Here is a 15,652-nt window from a genome sequence, read left to right on the forward strand (position 1 = left end):
ATAAAAACTTTAAGGATTTAATTTTCCTCAAAATATGTAAATCTCACTCACAATTGTCATTATATATTTCTAAAGATCAAACTACCTTATTCGAATTCCTTAAATTTCTTTTAAGTGAACATTATCCTAAAAAATAAAAGGGAAATAATTCATCTTCCTCTGTCTCCTTATAGCTTAACAGAAAGATCTAATTAAATCAACCACCACACACACACACATATATATATATATATATATATATATAAATATATTTTGGTCATATAAAAACAAAACTTGAAGTCCCATCATAAGCTTGAACGTTTCGTATCCATTATTTATTAAATTAAAAGGAAACTTTTCAACTTTTACAACCATTTACGTAATAAGATAAGATAAAATATTTTAAATAAATATTAAAAATTGAATAAAATATAATTAAAATATAAATTTTTAATATTATTATTATTTTAAAATTTAAAATAATTAAATTATTTATTATATTTTATATAAAAATTAAAAAATTATAACGATGAGATGAAATATATCCAAACGGAGTTAAAGGACTCTCTGTTGTTTATTTTTTCAAAAGGACTTTTTGTTGCTATTAAGTATTAACCCATCCAACCCCTCTTGTGGGATATTCAAGTCAACGCGTGAGGCTTACCAGAAAAATGCATGGAAGTTTCGAAGGCCCTGAGCTTTCACTATCCAAAATACTTAAATATTGAAAGATTTGACAAATTAATGTTTTAGGTATATAGCTCTTGAACTTTTGTTCTTGCCAAGTTACGTCACATCATTTTTCATCTTAAATTTTATCATTTTTAGGACTCGTTTTGATAATAAAATGAAATAAAATAAGATGAGATGAGATGATTTTAGATAAATAGAATAAAATATTGTTAGAATATTATTTTTTAATATTATTTTTGTTTTAAGATTTAAAAACGTTAAATAATTTATTATATTTTGTACAAAAATTTTAAAAAATTATAATGATGAGATGAGATGAGATGAGTTGAAAGTATTTTTATATCCAAACAAGACCTTAATCACACTTGATAATATGAAACATTTCGAATGGTTTCTTCTATCAATCACTTGAATAAAAAAATTTAAGAATTGCTACATCGCGAAATGTGACTGAGGATTACAACATCTAAGATGAAGACGAGCATTACTATATATTTTGACATTAAAGGGCTGTTTGTGAATACATATAGTTTTATCTCATTTTAAATTTTCGTATCTCATTAGTTATTTCCTTCCCAAACATCATTAAAAAAAAAGTAATAATAATAATTTCAAAAAATAATTTTTTTATTTAATTATTATCTAATTATTACAACTTTCAAATAAAACATAAAAAATAATTCAACTTTTTTCAAATTTCAAAACAAAAATAATTTTAAAAAATAATATTTTAAAATTTTTTTAAGTTTATAACATTTTTATTCAACTTTTTTCTCACTCATTTCTAAAAACTCAATAAAACAACTCAATTCAAACCATTTGACTACTATTTACATAATTCTGATTTCATCTGATTATCCTACCATCCCCTTACTTACTATATAAGTTTTATAACATAATTTTAAAATAAAAGAGAGAAAACAATTCCAAAGATTACACTCTGACTTGTAGTGAAATTGACCTTTATGAGAGAATGACAATTTCCGAGAAAATAAAGCAAAATCTTCTTACCAAACACAGAAGACTAGAAGAGTACGAGTAAAAGCTCATTAGCATATATCGCTCTATTAAAAATTGCCCATTTCATATCAAAGTACATTCCGAGTGCTTTCCTTTACCATTAATAATAATAATTAAAAAAAAAATGTATTGCCAAGCCTAGAGAATAAAAAATGGTCAAATCTCAAATAAAGTTTAATATTTCTCAAAAGAACATCCCAAGAATCAAGATTTATGAACATTACAGGATCCATTTGGATTCCTAAAGTTAACAGGAATAAAAATTGCATAATAAAGGAAACAAAGCAAAGGAAAAATTAATTTGGATCATAAAAAAATAAAAAAAAATTAGGAAATTGCAAGAAAAAGATAAAAAGATAAAAAGAAAAATGGAAAATGAATTATGGTTTTTATCCATTAAAGAAAAAAAATAGAAAATGAACATTTATGGTTTTTAGGAAGAATAAAATAATAAAAATTAAATTAAATGTGATGTATAGAAATGATGATAATAAAACTCTTTTGCCCTGTTATTGGAAATAAAAAGTCGGAAAATTTTGGGAAGTATGGTCGTAGGCTTCCAAATTACGTCCTTCTTCCAGTCCTGGCCTGCTCATGTGGTTGGAAAATGGCACTCTCTCTCTCGCTCTCTCTCTCTCCTGTCCACTATATAATAGTAATACACTCAGCGTCCGAAGTTATAAACGTTCAAGTTTTAGCTTTGCATAGAAAGAGAGAGAGAGAGAGAGAAGCCTCTCCTTGCAATATTATCTTTGGAAGCCAATCTCTCACTAGGAACAAAAAGAAAAAAATTGCCCACCCACCCACCCATTAAATTCGGAGTTATTTTCCATTAATACACACATTTCTTGGTTCAATCATTGATCCTCAATTTAAGGTACAGCACTTACTTTTTTTTTTCGGTTTTGAAGTTCCCTTCTTTAGTGTTGGTCTGCCTCGTATGGTTTTCTTGTTGCTGATCTGTTTTCTAGTTCATTGAGAGGGAGCCACAGAATGGTATACATATTTATATATCTGCTTCAGCCTTTGTTATTTTATCCTATTCTGATGAAATGCGTGCTCTGGGTGCTGTGAGTTGGAATATGATGACATGGTATAATTTTCTGATTTCGTTAGATTATTCGCTTGAGAAATCTTCTCTTTGAATGAAAATGGGTAGTTAGTGTTTTCTGTAGTGGGTTTTGCGTTTCAAAGGGAAGTGTTTTGCCTTTTTTTTTCCTCTCGGTTTGAAATTTTTTTTTTTTGGATCATCGGTCGTCCAGATCCATGGTCTTTTCTATTGGGTTTATTGTCAACTTATTGTTTGGTTGATGGGAAAGTGACATGCTTGTCTTCCCCAGTTATATCAAACATTGATCGTTCTACCTAATAGACAATGTTATTAAGAGAAAGTAGCGTTTCTTAGCTTTTCCCCGTTCCAATCAATTACTTTTGAATCCATAGGTTTCGTAGATCGAAGCTCATATTTTGATTGTTTGTTTTTTGAAGATTTCTCTGGTTTCTCAAATTTGAAAGTTTTTTGCAGTTCATGTTGACAGCAGCTTGCTATGGTCCTTTATTTGATATGTTTGCTATTCATGATGGATTATAAATCATGTTACTTCCATTAACTTCTATGTATTCGTTTTGTTTTGACAGGAATTTGATTTTAGTATTGCCAAGACACCTTTCCTTGTAAAATGGGGATTTCTTTTTCCTGCCCATTTTCCAATGACAGTGACGTGGAAAATGGCTTAGAATCTATCATTGTCAAGTCCATCAGTTTTGGGAAGGATGAAATAAAAACTCCAGTGCGATCTGTCAGTTTCAACAGTCGAGATTCTGAACCCATGATATTCAAATCCTTATGTTGTGGGAAGATGAAATTAGAAGCATCGTCTAGCTTTAAGAGTGGCGAATTGGAAGAAATGGTCTCAGTCAAGGCTCCTTCATTAGAGGATAATATGCACATTGAGTCAAAAATACAACAAAACAAAGTGATGGATAATCAATCCCCAAGATCAGATGGTCATGTGGCGATGATCCAATCATTGCCAATTTTGGATCCCCCTAATCCCAAGGATGTGGCTGCACTAAAGTTGCAGAAAGTGTACAAAAGTTTCCGAACCAGAAGGAAGCTGGCAGATTGTGCAGTTCTGGTTGAGCAGAGCTGGTATACATCCTGTTTACATGCACCAACACTGTCCTTTTTTACAAAAATCTGATGTCTTTCTGTCTAGTGCTAATGCAATTATGTCTTAATGATAGGTGGAAGCTCTTAGATTTTGCTGAACTAAAAAGAAGTTCTATATCATTCTTTGATATTGAGAAGCATGAATCTGCCATTTCGCGATGGTCAAGAGCAAGAACCAGAGCGGCCAAGGTAAATTTTAAACATATTGCTGTAATGCTCTGCTTTTGTGTTGTGTTATTTATTTCGAAGTTTAAGCATCTCTTTGTTACTGCAGGTCGGAAAAGGTTTATCAAAGAATGATAGAGCTCAGAAACTTGCTTTACAACACTGGCTTGAAGCTGTAAGTCAATTGCACCAGAAAAAATTAGCGTAAGAATTTGTCTTTTTTTTCTTCATCATTCTATACTGATTTTTTTTTTTTTTTAATATCTTTCTAAAACAGATTGACCCACGGCATCGATATGGACATAATTTACACTATTACTATGATAATTGGCTTCATTGTCAGTGTAAAGAACCCTTCTTCTACTGGTAATATTCTTTACTCAAAATTTTTTCCTTCACTACTGAGAATTTTGATTCCACATGTCAAGTATTTGGATTTAAATATAATTATGCTGGTTTTGGAAATTCAGGCTGGATATAGGAGAAGGGAAGGAAGTAAATCTTGTTGAAAGATGCCCTCGATCAAAACTCCAGCAGCAGTGTATCAAATATTTGGGTCCGGTAAGCATTTATTTCTTTACTTTATCATCCTTTATTTTAATTTGTTTTCACGTTATTTAATGATAGTTTTTCTCCCTTCTTTTTTCACCTTTTTATAGATGGAAAGGATGGCCTATGAAGTTGTTGTGGAGGATGGAAAGTTCTTCTACAAGCAATCAGAGAAGCTCCTTGACACCACTGAAGAAGACAAGGATGCCAAGTGGATTTTTGTCCTAAGCACATCCATGACCTTGTATGTTGGCAAGAAGAAGAAAGGTACTTTCCAGCATTCTAGCTTCTTGGCCGGAGGAGCTACGTCTGCTGCAGGGAGATTAGTTATTGAGGATGGCATCCTAAAGGTATAGCTATTGCATCATATCTCAAGGAATTATCATGGTAGAAGAATGGAAAAAACTAATAGATTTTTCTTCTGTTCAATTATAGTTCCATTTTCACCACAGTTTCTTAATAATCGCTACTTCATCAGGCAGTTTGGCCTCACAGTGGTCATTATCGACCTACAGAAGAAAATTTTAAGGACTTTGTCACCTTTCTCAAAGGGAATAACGTGAGTCTCACAGATGTGAAGGTAAACACAATGGGGCTTTATATTCTTGGAAATGCTTATCCTTCTTTTTTTGTTACAGATAATAATTAGAAGCCAATATGCTGAGAATGTTATTTTCTGGTACATTCAGATGAGTCCAGATGATGAGGAAGATGAATTGTTTAGCAAGCAAAGAAGCAGTATTCATCTCAGAAGTTCATCTGAAGAGGACTTGACTCAAAAGTTGAGTGGCTCCGAGACTGAAGGGACCAATGCTGAAGACTTAATTCAAGAGAGAACTTATTTGATAGAAGATGAGACTACTGCTGCATTGGAACTGCCCATGTCAAGCCGGTTACGAAGGCTTGGTAAAAAATTGGCTAACCTTGAAATACCAATAAGGAATGAATTGGGATCAAGTTGTAACAGTTTGCCAGCTGAATCTCCCATGGATGGTTATGAAACGGCAGAAGAAGCATTTCCTTCTGAACTGGAGCAGATGGTTCCGAAGCAGAACGAGTTTAATGAACAACATGAAGAGAATGAAGTGGAAATCATTCCTGAAGAATCAATTCTCAAAAGGATTAATTCACATAAAGGAATGAAGTCCTATCAATTAGGTAAGCAATTATCTTTCAAATGGACTACTGGAGCTGGACCCCGAATTGGCTGTGTAAGGGACTATCCCTCAAAGCTCCAGTTCCAAGCTTTGGAGCAAGTGAACTTATCTCCAAGAAGTGCCGCCTGTTCTAGATCTTACTTGTCTCCTCAACTTGTTAGAGGGCTGAGCTCAAAGGTGATGACACCAAGAAGTTCTGGCGGTGAAATGGCACCAACCACAACATCGCCTAGACCCAAGGAAGGAAATTTCTCCCAAAGAATCAATCACCATTCAAGAACACAATCCTCCCCATTGATTAGAGGAGCATCAACAAGTGCAATTGGTCACATGTTTTGAGTAAGAACAGATTTCCTGATTGATCTATTCTTTTGTGTGAATAGAAAAGATGGTATAGGAATTCTTTCTCATTCTTTCCATTTAAAATCATGTACACATTTTTTTCTTGTACAACAATAGAAGAGGATAACTGTAGAATTTTGTGGGTTCGATGCCCTTTGAATGCATATGAAGATATTCAATCTTCTATAGCAGTGTTTATTACTGAACTTTACAGATTCAATGGTGTTACCGATCCATTGAGCCTCAAGATTTGAATAGAGACTTGGCTAGGTTGACACTTTTTATGCCTTTTACAAGAGGCTAGTCATGTATCACCAGAGAAAATTAAGGAACAATCCCAAGCGTGTCTATGCTTCTCAACTTTCTACTGCCAATTCTGTCACACTAGCCGTCCTGCCAAATCTGAACGACACTTTTTGTCTTTTGATATTTACGTTAGGAAAATTCTGCTTTGTAGGGATGAACACCACAAACCTATGAATAATCCAATCCACTAGAGTGATTCAACATCTAATTGATCTCATTGGGACTTGTATTTTCAAGCATGTCGACGAGGAATTATACCTAGGGTTGTAATCGAGCTGATCTTTTGCTGAGCTCGGCTTAACTCAAAATACTCAAACTCGAACTCGAGTTCGAGATTTTTATTTATTCTTTGTTTGAGCTCAACTCGGCAAGCTAAATTTTCAACTCGAGATTGAGGTCGAGCTCGTTCCAAAAAGAGCTCGAGCTCAGCTTGAATTATTTATTTATTTAATAAGATTTAATAATTAATAAATTAGATAGATAAAAAATTAAAAATCTAATATTTAATTTGTACAACTAACAAGTAGAACCTCTATTGAATTATTAGATTTTAAAAATTTATAAATAATTAATATCTAACTAATTGATATTTATCCATAATAACAATATATTATATGCCTACAGAAATTATAAATACATACACATAATATGATAACATATATTTATTTCATATATAGTTCTCACATACTAGTATACGAAATTATTAAATCTTATCGACTAATTATTGCACAAATTATAAAATATAGTTATGAAGTATATTCAATATATAGCCATAAGTAATTAGGCTACATATTATATATTTAATTATAAAAGTACTATGCTTATATTATTAGCTAATACATATATATATATATATACATATACATAGGTGTATGTATATATTTATCAATATATGAATGAAATTTAATCGAGTCGAGCTAACAAGTTAACTCGGGCATAAACGAGTGGTCCTTAATGAGTGAGTCTTAACTGAGTCGAGTCGAGTTTTGTCGGGTATATGTTATTTACTAATCAAGCGGGTATATGCTTTCACGGGTGAGTTTTTTTTTTTCCCACGAGTCGAGTTCAGATTCGAGTTTAACTGGGCGAGTACCGAGCGAGCTATCGAACAGACTGATTCATTTACAGCCCTAATTATACCGTCAAAAGAATATTATTTTCGAGATTGGTAAATAATATTAGTCTTCTCATTATTGGAAAAAAAAAAAAGAATACTTGGGAACAATAATGGACACTTAGAGAAAAAGAACATGTTGAATAAACCAAAAGAAAATTGAAAGGAAGTGAAATTATCATAAGAACTTCTACAGAAGTCCAAATTGCATAATGTTTGATGCATCTGAAATCAGAGACAATTACAGGGCTTTTCAATGATATATGTTACTTTTGGCATGATACCATCTTTTTGGTTTTGCTCTTCTTTGATTGGGTTTCTACTTTATAGCAAGGCTGATCAAAACATTTTGTCTTCTTAATGATCCAACATCCCATCAACGGTGGGAGATGGCTCCATGCTTGGACAACAAAGTTACTCCCCAAAAGACCCAACTATTGCATAGGGACATTACTTGCAATATCTAAAGTCCTGATTTAAGAGTTATGTTATGCACTGCACTTTTATCTTCTATTATACTGTGCTAATGCGACATTGTCTATAAACTAATAATTTTTGTTGATATTGGATATCCGAGAACAAACTCTCAACTAATTCTGAGGTGTACAAGTTCTCGATAAGAAGTTTCTCGCAATTATATATTGGGTAATTTAAGGAGAAGTTCTCCCAATCTATAGTTTTTAAAAAATGTTTGCACTTAAGATGATTAAAATCTTAGATCTAGAGAGAGCATACCACCAAAACCTTAAAGGCAACCTCTAAGGATTTTAACTAATAAATCACCTCATGTTTTATAAAATTACAAATTTAGGTATTGATGGATAATGTCATGTCAACACAAATAGATAGGAGGATAAGAGTCAGTACAGAACATTTTCCCCTCATATAGTCTTCCATTCTTGATGTAACTAGTCGCTTCACACATGAAAAATGTTTGTGTTTTAATTTTATTGTAGTTTTAACTCTATTTATGACTTGATTGTGTGAAATTATTTAAACACAAATCTTTTTTTATTACCAACTTTAGAAGACAAAATACTATACATAAAACAAGAAGTTTTTTTCTAACGCATGAATGGATGATGTGGTTTAATGGGAAGAAGACAAAATATTAATGAAAGAAGGAAGAGTGATTTTGTCCTTTATTATTTAAATTTATAGTTTTTTATATTGGAAAATAAAAACTAAATGGTCTTTTCTTTTTTGAAGGGATCAAGTAAAAAAAAAAAATGTGAAATAAAAAACAGCCCTAAGAAATCAAAATTGTTTAAATAATTACAATAGAATTAACTAAAAGAATTGCTGTAGACTTAGGTGAGGTTTGAATAGTGTATTGAGATGAGATGAGTTATAATGAAAGTTAAAAGTTGAATAAAATATTGTTAGAATATTATTTTTTTATATTATTATTATTTTAAGATTGAAAAATTAAATTGTTTATTATATTTTATATGACAATTTGATAAATTTATAATAAATAAATAAATTAAGATGAGATAAGTTGAGATAAACTTTAAATCCAAACGAGACTTAATATAAGTAAAAATAAAATACTTTGAAAATGATATAAGAAATAGATTTATTTAAAAAAAAAGAAAATAATTAATCATTTGTTTATATTATTACGTGAATTTATTTTTTGTATCTAATTTATTAAAATAAGCTTTTAGTAACAAAAAATTATTAAAATGAACTATTTTGGAAAAAAAAATGATTAAAATATGAAAGTAAGAAGAGAAAAAAAAAAAAAAAGAGTAACCATTTTTTTCGGAAGCTTACTATATATTAACATATAACTCGCAGTACATCTCACATTATTTTTTAATTTTTTTAACCGCAGCACATGAGATGTACTGCAGCTGTAGGCGATGCATAAATATTTCCTTTTCTCCGACCGGTGAGCTCAGGCTAACCCAACATAAAACAAATAAAATCCTACTTCCCCCGAAAAGTTGAAAACGGTCTCTTCCCCTCTGAAACAATGGCGGGAAAACAAGTCGCCGGCGACGGCTTATCGGCCAACTTTGCTGGAATGTCTAAGCACCAGCTCTATGAAATCATGTCTCAGATGAAGGTCTACCATCATCTCTCTCTCTCTCTCTCTGTCTCTCTCTCTCTCTCTCCAATTTTCTTGAACTGAATTTTGTTTCCTCATTCCTACCTTCCTTTGCTTACTTCCGGAACTTTCTACCGCCTCATATCTCGTAAAATATAATTGCTATAATGTATTTGTTTTATCCCACTACAGACTCTGATCGAACAGAACCAGCAACAGGCGAGGCAGATCCTCATCCAGAACCCGCTCCTAACCAAAGCCCTTTTTCAGGTATTTATTTTTAGGTTTAGAAATAGACCTGTTTCGTTTCATTTATTTTTTTTCCCATTTTGAAGGGGTGTGAAATTCGGTGTTTTCTTCAATGGGAAACACTTCGTGCAATTAGGGTTTTACTTTGTGTTATTGTTTCTTTTTGTTTGAAGAATCAAATTCATTTAAACCAATGCTAAAATTGAATCTATTTGTCCAAGTGGTGTTTGCAAGTGTTATTTAATTATCTAGGAGCACTGTTATTTTTATTATATTTTTCTATTTTATGTCGTTATTTTTGTTTGAGATTGCGTTGATTTTTTTTTTTTTTTTTGCATAATCTGAACCGCCTAATTCCATATTGGTAATACGGAGAAAATACTACCTTACTAAGACTCCACTAGGAACTGTTTCTTGTTTAACCAACTTCATACAAGTGGTACCTTTGAACTTGGGGAGTTCTTGGGCTAAACTGTCATGATGGGAGGGATTTGGGAAAGGGAAGAGTGTCTTTGATTTTTATGAGAAAACAGGTCCATATTTTTTGGGCATATAAATTGTTCTTCCTTTTGGATTGCGAACATTCACTTATTATTTCTGATATGAAATAGTTGTCTGCCAAGTTTAACTCATGTTGATTTATTGGTCTACAGTTGCTTCCTTTTCTTCCTCCTCACACTTCTTGTTATATTCAACTGTAGATGGTGGGCTGTTTTTTTCCTAAGAAATTTGGTAAATGTACAAATACGTGTTGTTTCAGAAATGGTTTTCCTTGTACTGAATCACACCTTAAAACTCTATTTTGAAAGTATTGAAAAACATAGGGAATATCATCCTAGGGATAATAAGATATATACCAAGAGTGTAGGCATTGTGAACACTAGCAAGTGTCATAACAAAGTTCAAGTGACAATTTGCTAGACTGTTTCTGCCCATGCTGGAACTAATATCAAAGTCAAATACCGTAAGTTATTATCAAGCCACCATTAGTCGGTAAGGTGATGAGAGAAAAAGCCAATTCTTTTATGTTTATTTTGGATATATCTTTGAGAGACTTTGTTTCCTTTATCCCTGCCCTTGTAATATACCAAGTTCAAACTAATGTTTCTCAAATACATTAACAAGTTATTAAACTTGTTAGGATATATATATTTTTGAAATTCAAGAAAACATTAAAGGTGTAGTTGGCTGAGCAGTGGCCAGTTTTATTTATTTATTTATAAGTAAACGATATTATTAGTAGAGATAGGCATAGCCCTAGGCCATTAAAATCTATAGCCATGGCCCATAGAAATAAAGTACGGAAAAATAAAGATCGAAGTTCCTCTAGTGACCGCTCCTTATCTTCGAATGTCCGATTGTTACCCTCTTGCCATATGCACCACATAATGCAGATCAGGATCATCTTCCAGCCAGTTTTATTAGTTCTTTATGCAATCTTGCGATACTTTTAGTATCTGAGAATAATATAAGGCAATTTTCCCATGGCTTGTCTAGGAATTTGCAAGTTAGTTATAAATGTGTTAAGGTCCCATTGGAAATCATTTTGTTTTCTTGACGAATGAGATGTATAGTACCATGCCTGGGTGATATATGCTATGGATGGTTATGTAGTTGCATAGTTTTTTTTTTTTTTTTTTCCCAGTTATTGTTATATATTACCTTAAACTTTTTATTTGACATTTGATACTATTATTTCAACAGGCACAAATTATGCTTGGAATGGTCCAGCCCCCTCAAGCGGTATTCTTTTGTTCTTTATGAGGCTTTGGCCCTGTAGGTTGTCTCTCTTGCTTTAATGTATTTGCTAAATTTTGCTTTGTTTTAAGATTCCAAATATCCAGCCAACAGTGTCACAGCATCCTCAACAATCAGCACAGCCTATTCTACCATCAAATATTCAGTCTGCTAACTCATCACCAGGTCAAGTGGGTCTGCAGGAGCAAACCGGTGCATCTCAGATCCCTCCTACAATGAAACAACACCAAAATCAAGCTGCGATACCTGTCTCATCTGCTGCTGTTCCTGCACTAAATCTCCAGGCTCAGCCCATGTCATCACATCCCCTGCAGATGCCACAGCCACCAAAGGGACACATTACTTCCCAAATGCCCCCTATGTCTCTTCCGCAATCATCACAACTTCCTAATATCCCTTCACTTCCTCTTTATTCTTCTTCACAGCCACCTCCGCTTCAACAACCTCAAATGCCAAATACTACCAACCAGTTGCAACAGGCACTACAGACACCTGGAATTTCTCATCTGCCACTTCAACCACCATTGCCAATGCAACCTAGATTACCTTCAGTTCCAGCTTACCATCATCAGTATGCTCCCCAAATGGGGCCTAATGTGGGTTTCCAACATCCTGGTGCTTCTCAGCATCCGTCACAGCAGTTTTTTCATGTAAGCTGAAGATCACATTGTTGTCATTGCTAAATGTATTAGATGTTACAAATTGTTTGAAATTTTTCTCTTTTATCAATAAATTGTTCAGCCTGGCGGCAAACCTCCTGCTAGCATTGGGCTTTCATTTCCACAGGGGCAGCCACCACTTCTAAATCAGCCACTACCTCAATCATTGTATCAGGTATTGTAATTTTAGTCATTGGATCGCAGTATTACATTTCCAGCCATTCTTTTGTGAACAGTTTTTTTTTTGACAAGTAATCAAGAATTTTATTCATAAGAAAAGGAGGCATAGCCCAAGTGCACATGAAGTATACATGAGAAGGGAACAGTTATTATTGATTGGTGCATGAATTTATCGTTTCTCTTTGGCTTTGTGATGGACATCACAGCTATACTTGGAATGTTAGATTGAAGCACACCCTACATGGTGATTCTTTCAATCATGTATGTAGGTAGGGCCCTCCATTCTGATGGTATATTGTGCAAATAGATCGAGGCTTACTGTGCTTTCCCGTGTCCATATGTATGCATTTCTAAGTCAAGTAATGATGACTTTAGAGAGTCGGTAATTGTTAAGAATAGAAATAGGTAGGTTTCTAGGTTTCATAGATACTTTTTATGGTGGAATTATGCTACTGTATAACTGGTGGGGATAACAATCAGGTTTTGTGGAATAGAAATAATCATGCACGCATTTTCTTGCTTGGATGTTTAGAAACCATTTTTGTCTAACGTCTCAGGATGGGAGATTTGAGGAAGAGTTTTGGATACCCATGATTGAGCTACCCTGAACAAGCTGGGTTCCCATTTAAAATTTACCCTGCCAACATACATAAATAAAGAGTTGGTAACTCACCAGCATGTACTGTCTCTACTAATATATCAAATTTATGAATGGTCAATTTAACTAGATGTTTGGTTATGTGATTTCCTAATTTTTTTTTTACCTGGAACACTCAAAATGAGAATTTAGATCATGAAAACAAAGTTTTATGTACATTTGATATGATAAAAGTGGTGGTCCCCAGTCAATTAGAGTGATTTCAAACTAAAAGACATGGTATTTGATGTAAATTTCATTTTTTCCATTTTCCTTTATCATTGCACATCCTTGAACCAGTTTGCTTTTTAATTAAAAAATCAATATCCCCAGCAAGTGAAGGGACTTGCTGTCACCCCAAAAACTCCAATGGGGACCCCGATACCATTGGAGAGAACCAATGGAGTTATTGGAGAACCAATGGGTTTGGCATTGGTGCCTTGTGTAGAGGAATGTCTAGAGTCAGGAGTGCAGTTTGATGAGGATATTGTGGCTCCCTTGGTCTCTCTTCCTCCAATAGCAGATTGGATTCTGCCTAAAGTTAACGAGATTTAGCAGTTTGTGAGAATTTCATATGGAGGATGTGAAGAACAATTTAACGAACTAATTATTGCGATCGAGGCAAGCCGCACACTTGAAACCAAATCAAGCTTCAAGAAAAGCAGAGAGTTACAATGTCTTTTTTCGGCAATCAACTACGACGCTAAGGGTGGCAGTTCAACTAGAGGGAAGTCTAAAGGGAGGGCATTGTGAAGACGGGAATCAAGGTGTTGGGGTTGGTGTTCGGGTAGAGTTTTAGTTTTACGGGAAACAAGGGATTGGGGTCGGGTCTGGATGTACTTTGGGTTGGTTTTTTTATGGGCTTTTTGGGTCATTAGGGGCTTGTTGGGTCATTTTGGGCAAGGTGTTTTCTTGTATACATTTAGTGTACTTGGTTTCTCCTTTTGATATATACAATATTTTTACTTATTAAAAAATTAAAAAAATCATCTTGTTGATGGATGCGTCAGGTGGTTGTGATCTCCATTTTTTGGGTCATCAATTTAAAGTTAGGGATTGTCATGAGACTTCTTCCGATTTGGGTCATTGGGGTGTAGGTTATTGAATCTTAAATGCTGTGTATTGATATAATATGGATGAAGCTGCTCTAGTGTGTGAGATTTGGGCACGCACATAAATGCTACCATTGACCTGTTTTTTCATGTCATGTATGGGTGGTGTTTGGTTTGAATCAGGTTAAGTGAACAGAGAATTAACATCAGCCCATTGTAATTCTTGATAAAGCCCAGTTCAAAACTGCAAAAATTCTTGTAGATATTAGATTTGGTTATATTGCCACCTGTAAAATGACATAACATAATCTCATTTTCTTTTTCACTTTTTGAAATTATAGATCTAGAATGAATATCATTTTCTTTTAGAGTACTAGATATTTTAACCAATATGAGTTTTCAATCTAGCATAGTTTCAGTACTATATGTTTGTTTGAGATTTATTCAATGATTGTTTTTATTGTTCAAATTCTTTTAAAGGCATATGAAGGTCTAGAACGTAGACAATTTGTTGACATTGATGAACTTTCAAAATGATTAATATTTTTGTTACTACACCACCATCATCGCAGATATTGAACTATTTGTTATGGTTTGATAAAACTAGCATAACTTATTGACCTGATCAATTGTTACCTCAGAAAAATGGAAATAGGCTTCATAATCTTTTTACCTTTCTATTTTATGCTCAATACAATGGCCCCTTGCTAGTTTCTTTTACTAACCATGTCTAAATTATTTTTGCTGAATGGTTTCGACAATTTGGCAAATGTTTTGTGCTACCTTATCCACTTTTGTCTTTTTATTTTTCAAGGGAGGAGGTCAACATTTAGGGACAGAATTCAGCAATCAAGGTGGAAATTCCATGCAAGTGGATAGAGGATCTTCTTGGATGTCTGGCCCGCCCGAGAATTCTACAGTAACACAGCATCCAGGTCTTCCAGGACCACCACCAGTAGTTCCTGCTCAGATGGGTGTTGGCAATCAGCCAGCGCGCAACCAATCGGTAAAATCTCTGCAACTATTTGAATTTTATATCAACTGGATCATTAGTTAATGTCTTGAGATCAACTTTGCTGCTGCTCATTTCCAGTTGACACCGGAGATGGAGAAGGCACTACTTCAACAAGTCATGAGCCTCACTCCGGAACAGATTAATCTCCTGCCTCCGGAGCAAAGGAATCAAGTGCTTCAACTGCAGCAAATACTGCGCCAATGAGGCTATGGAAATTGATTTTATTTAGAAGGGAAGGACGGCATCGAACGTCCTTTTTAAGATTTACTTTGGGAGAGATGAATGTCATTATTATGTTTCTAGGTTATGGATTAGCTGTTGTGAAGAATTATATAGAAGATACAAAATCCATTCCAAAAACTAGGTTACGGCTTATGATCATGAAAAATGTTTGCTCGCTGCATTTAATGAGTTGTTGAAGTTCTTTAGTATTTTGCATTTCCAGATTCTTCTGTCATATCCTGTTGTTTATGCCTCGAATATTTATGTCTATCGTATTTTGTAGTGGACCCCCCGGTGCATAGAAAATATGTGAACATGATTCTTAT

At 33.6% G+C, this 15,652-nt stretch overlaps 2 protein-coding genes across 4 annotated transcripts; both read left to right on the plus strand.

The window, feature by feature from the left end:
• Positions 1 to 2,297: 2,297 nt before the first annotated feature.
• LOC121245104 (IQ domain-containing protein IQM2-like) lies at positions 2,298 to 6,239 on the plus strand. Of its 2 annotated transcripts, none has more exons than XM_041143415.1 (9): positions 2,298 to 2,569; positions 3,331 to 3,844; positions 3,940 to 4,054; positions 4,140 to 4,205; positions 4,308 to 4,396; positions 4,501 to 4,591; positions 4,690 to 4,929; positions 5,058 to 5,159; positions 5,269 to 6,239. In XM_041143415.1, the coding sequence occupies exons 2-9, from the start codon at positions 3,372 to 3,374 to the stop codon at positions 6,073 to 6,075; spliced, it is 1,983 nt and encodes a 660-aa protein (XP_040999349.1). In that variant the 5' UTR covers positions 2,298 to 2,569; positions 3,331 to 3,371; the 3' UTR covers positions 6,076 to 6,239. The 2 variants fall into 2 exon arrangements, with proteins under 2 accessions (XP_040999349.1, XP_040999350.1); XM_041143416.1 differs by lacking the exon at positions 2,298 to 2,569 and adding an exon at positions 2,642 to 2,785.
• Positions 6,240 to 9,378: 3,139 nt separating this feature from the next.
• On the plus strand, positions 9,379 to 15,652 carry LOC121245105 (cleavage stimulating factor 64). Of its 2 annotated transcripts, none has more exons than XM_041143417.1 (7): positions 9,379 to 9,572; positions 9,747 to 9,824; positions 11,508 to 11,546; positions 11,633 to 12,211; positions 12,303 to 12,395; positions 14,904 to 15,095; positions 15,183 to 15,652. In XM_041143417.1, exons 1-7 carry the CDS (start codon positions 9,480 to 9,482, stop codon positions 15,306 to 15,308), a joined length of 1,200 nt encoding a protein of 399 aa, XP_040999351.1. In that variant the 5' UTR covers positions 9,379 to 9,479; the 3' UTR covers positions 15,309 to 15,652. The 2 variants fall into 2 exon arrangements, with proteins under 2 accessions (XP_040999351.1, XP_040999352.1); XM_041143418.1 differs by having other exon boundaries at positions 11,648 to 12,211.

Source organism: Juglans microcarpa x Juglans regia, chromosome 8S (assembly GCF_004785595.1).
Source record: "Juglans microcarpa x Juglans regia isolate MS1-56 chromosome 8S, Jm3101_v1.0, whole genome shotgun sequence".
Classification (NCBI taxonomy): domain Eukaryota; kingdom Viridiplantae; phylum Streptophyta; class Magnoliopsida; order Fagales; family Juglandaceae; genus Juglans; species Juglans microcarpa x Juglans regia.

Coding starts and splice junctions, on each gene's coding strand:
- LOC121245104 (XM_041143415.1), top strand. CDS start 3,372: ATGGGGATTTCTTTTTCCTGCCCATTTTCCAATGACAGTGACGTGGAA. Junction 4,055..4,139: donor CAAGAACCAGAGCGGCCAAG/GTAAATTTTAAA, acceptor TTGTTACTGCAG/GTCGGAAAAGGTTTATCAAA. Junction 4,397..4,500: donor AAAGAACCCTTCTTCTACTG/GTAATATTCTTT, acceptor TTGGAAATTCAG/GCTGGATATAGGAGAAGGGA.
- LOC121245105 (XM_041143417.1), top strand. CDS start 9,480: ATGGCGGGAAAACAAGTCGCCGGCGACGGCTTATCGGCCAACTTTGCT. Junction 12,212..12,302: donor CGTCACAGCAGTTTTTTCAT/GTAAGCTGAAGA, acceptor TAAATTGTTCAG/CCTGGCGGCAAACCTCCTGC. Junction 15,096..15,182: donor AGCCAGCGCGCAACCAATCG/GTAAAATCTCTG, acceptor GCTCATTTCCAG/TTGACACCGGAGATGGAGAA.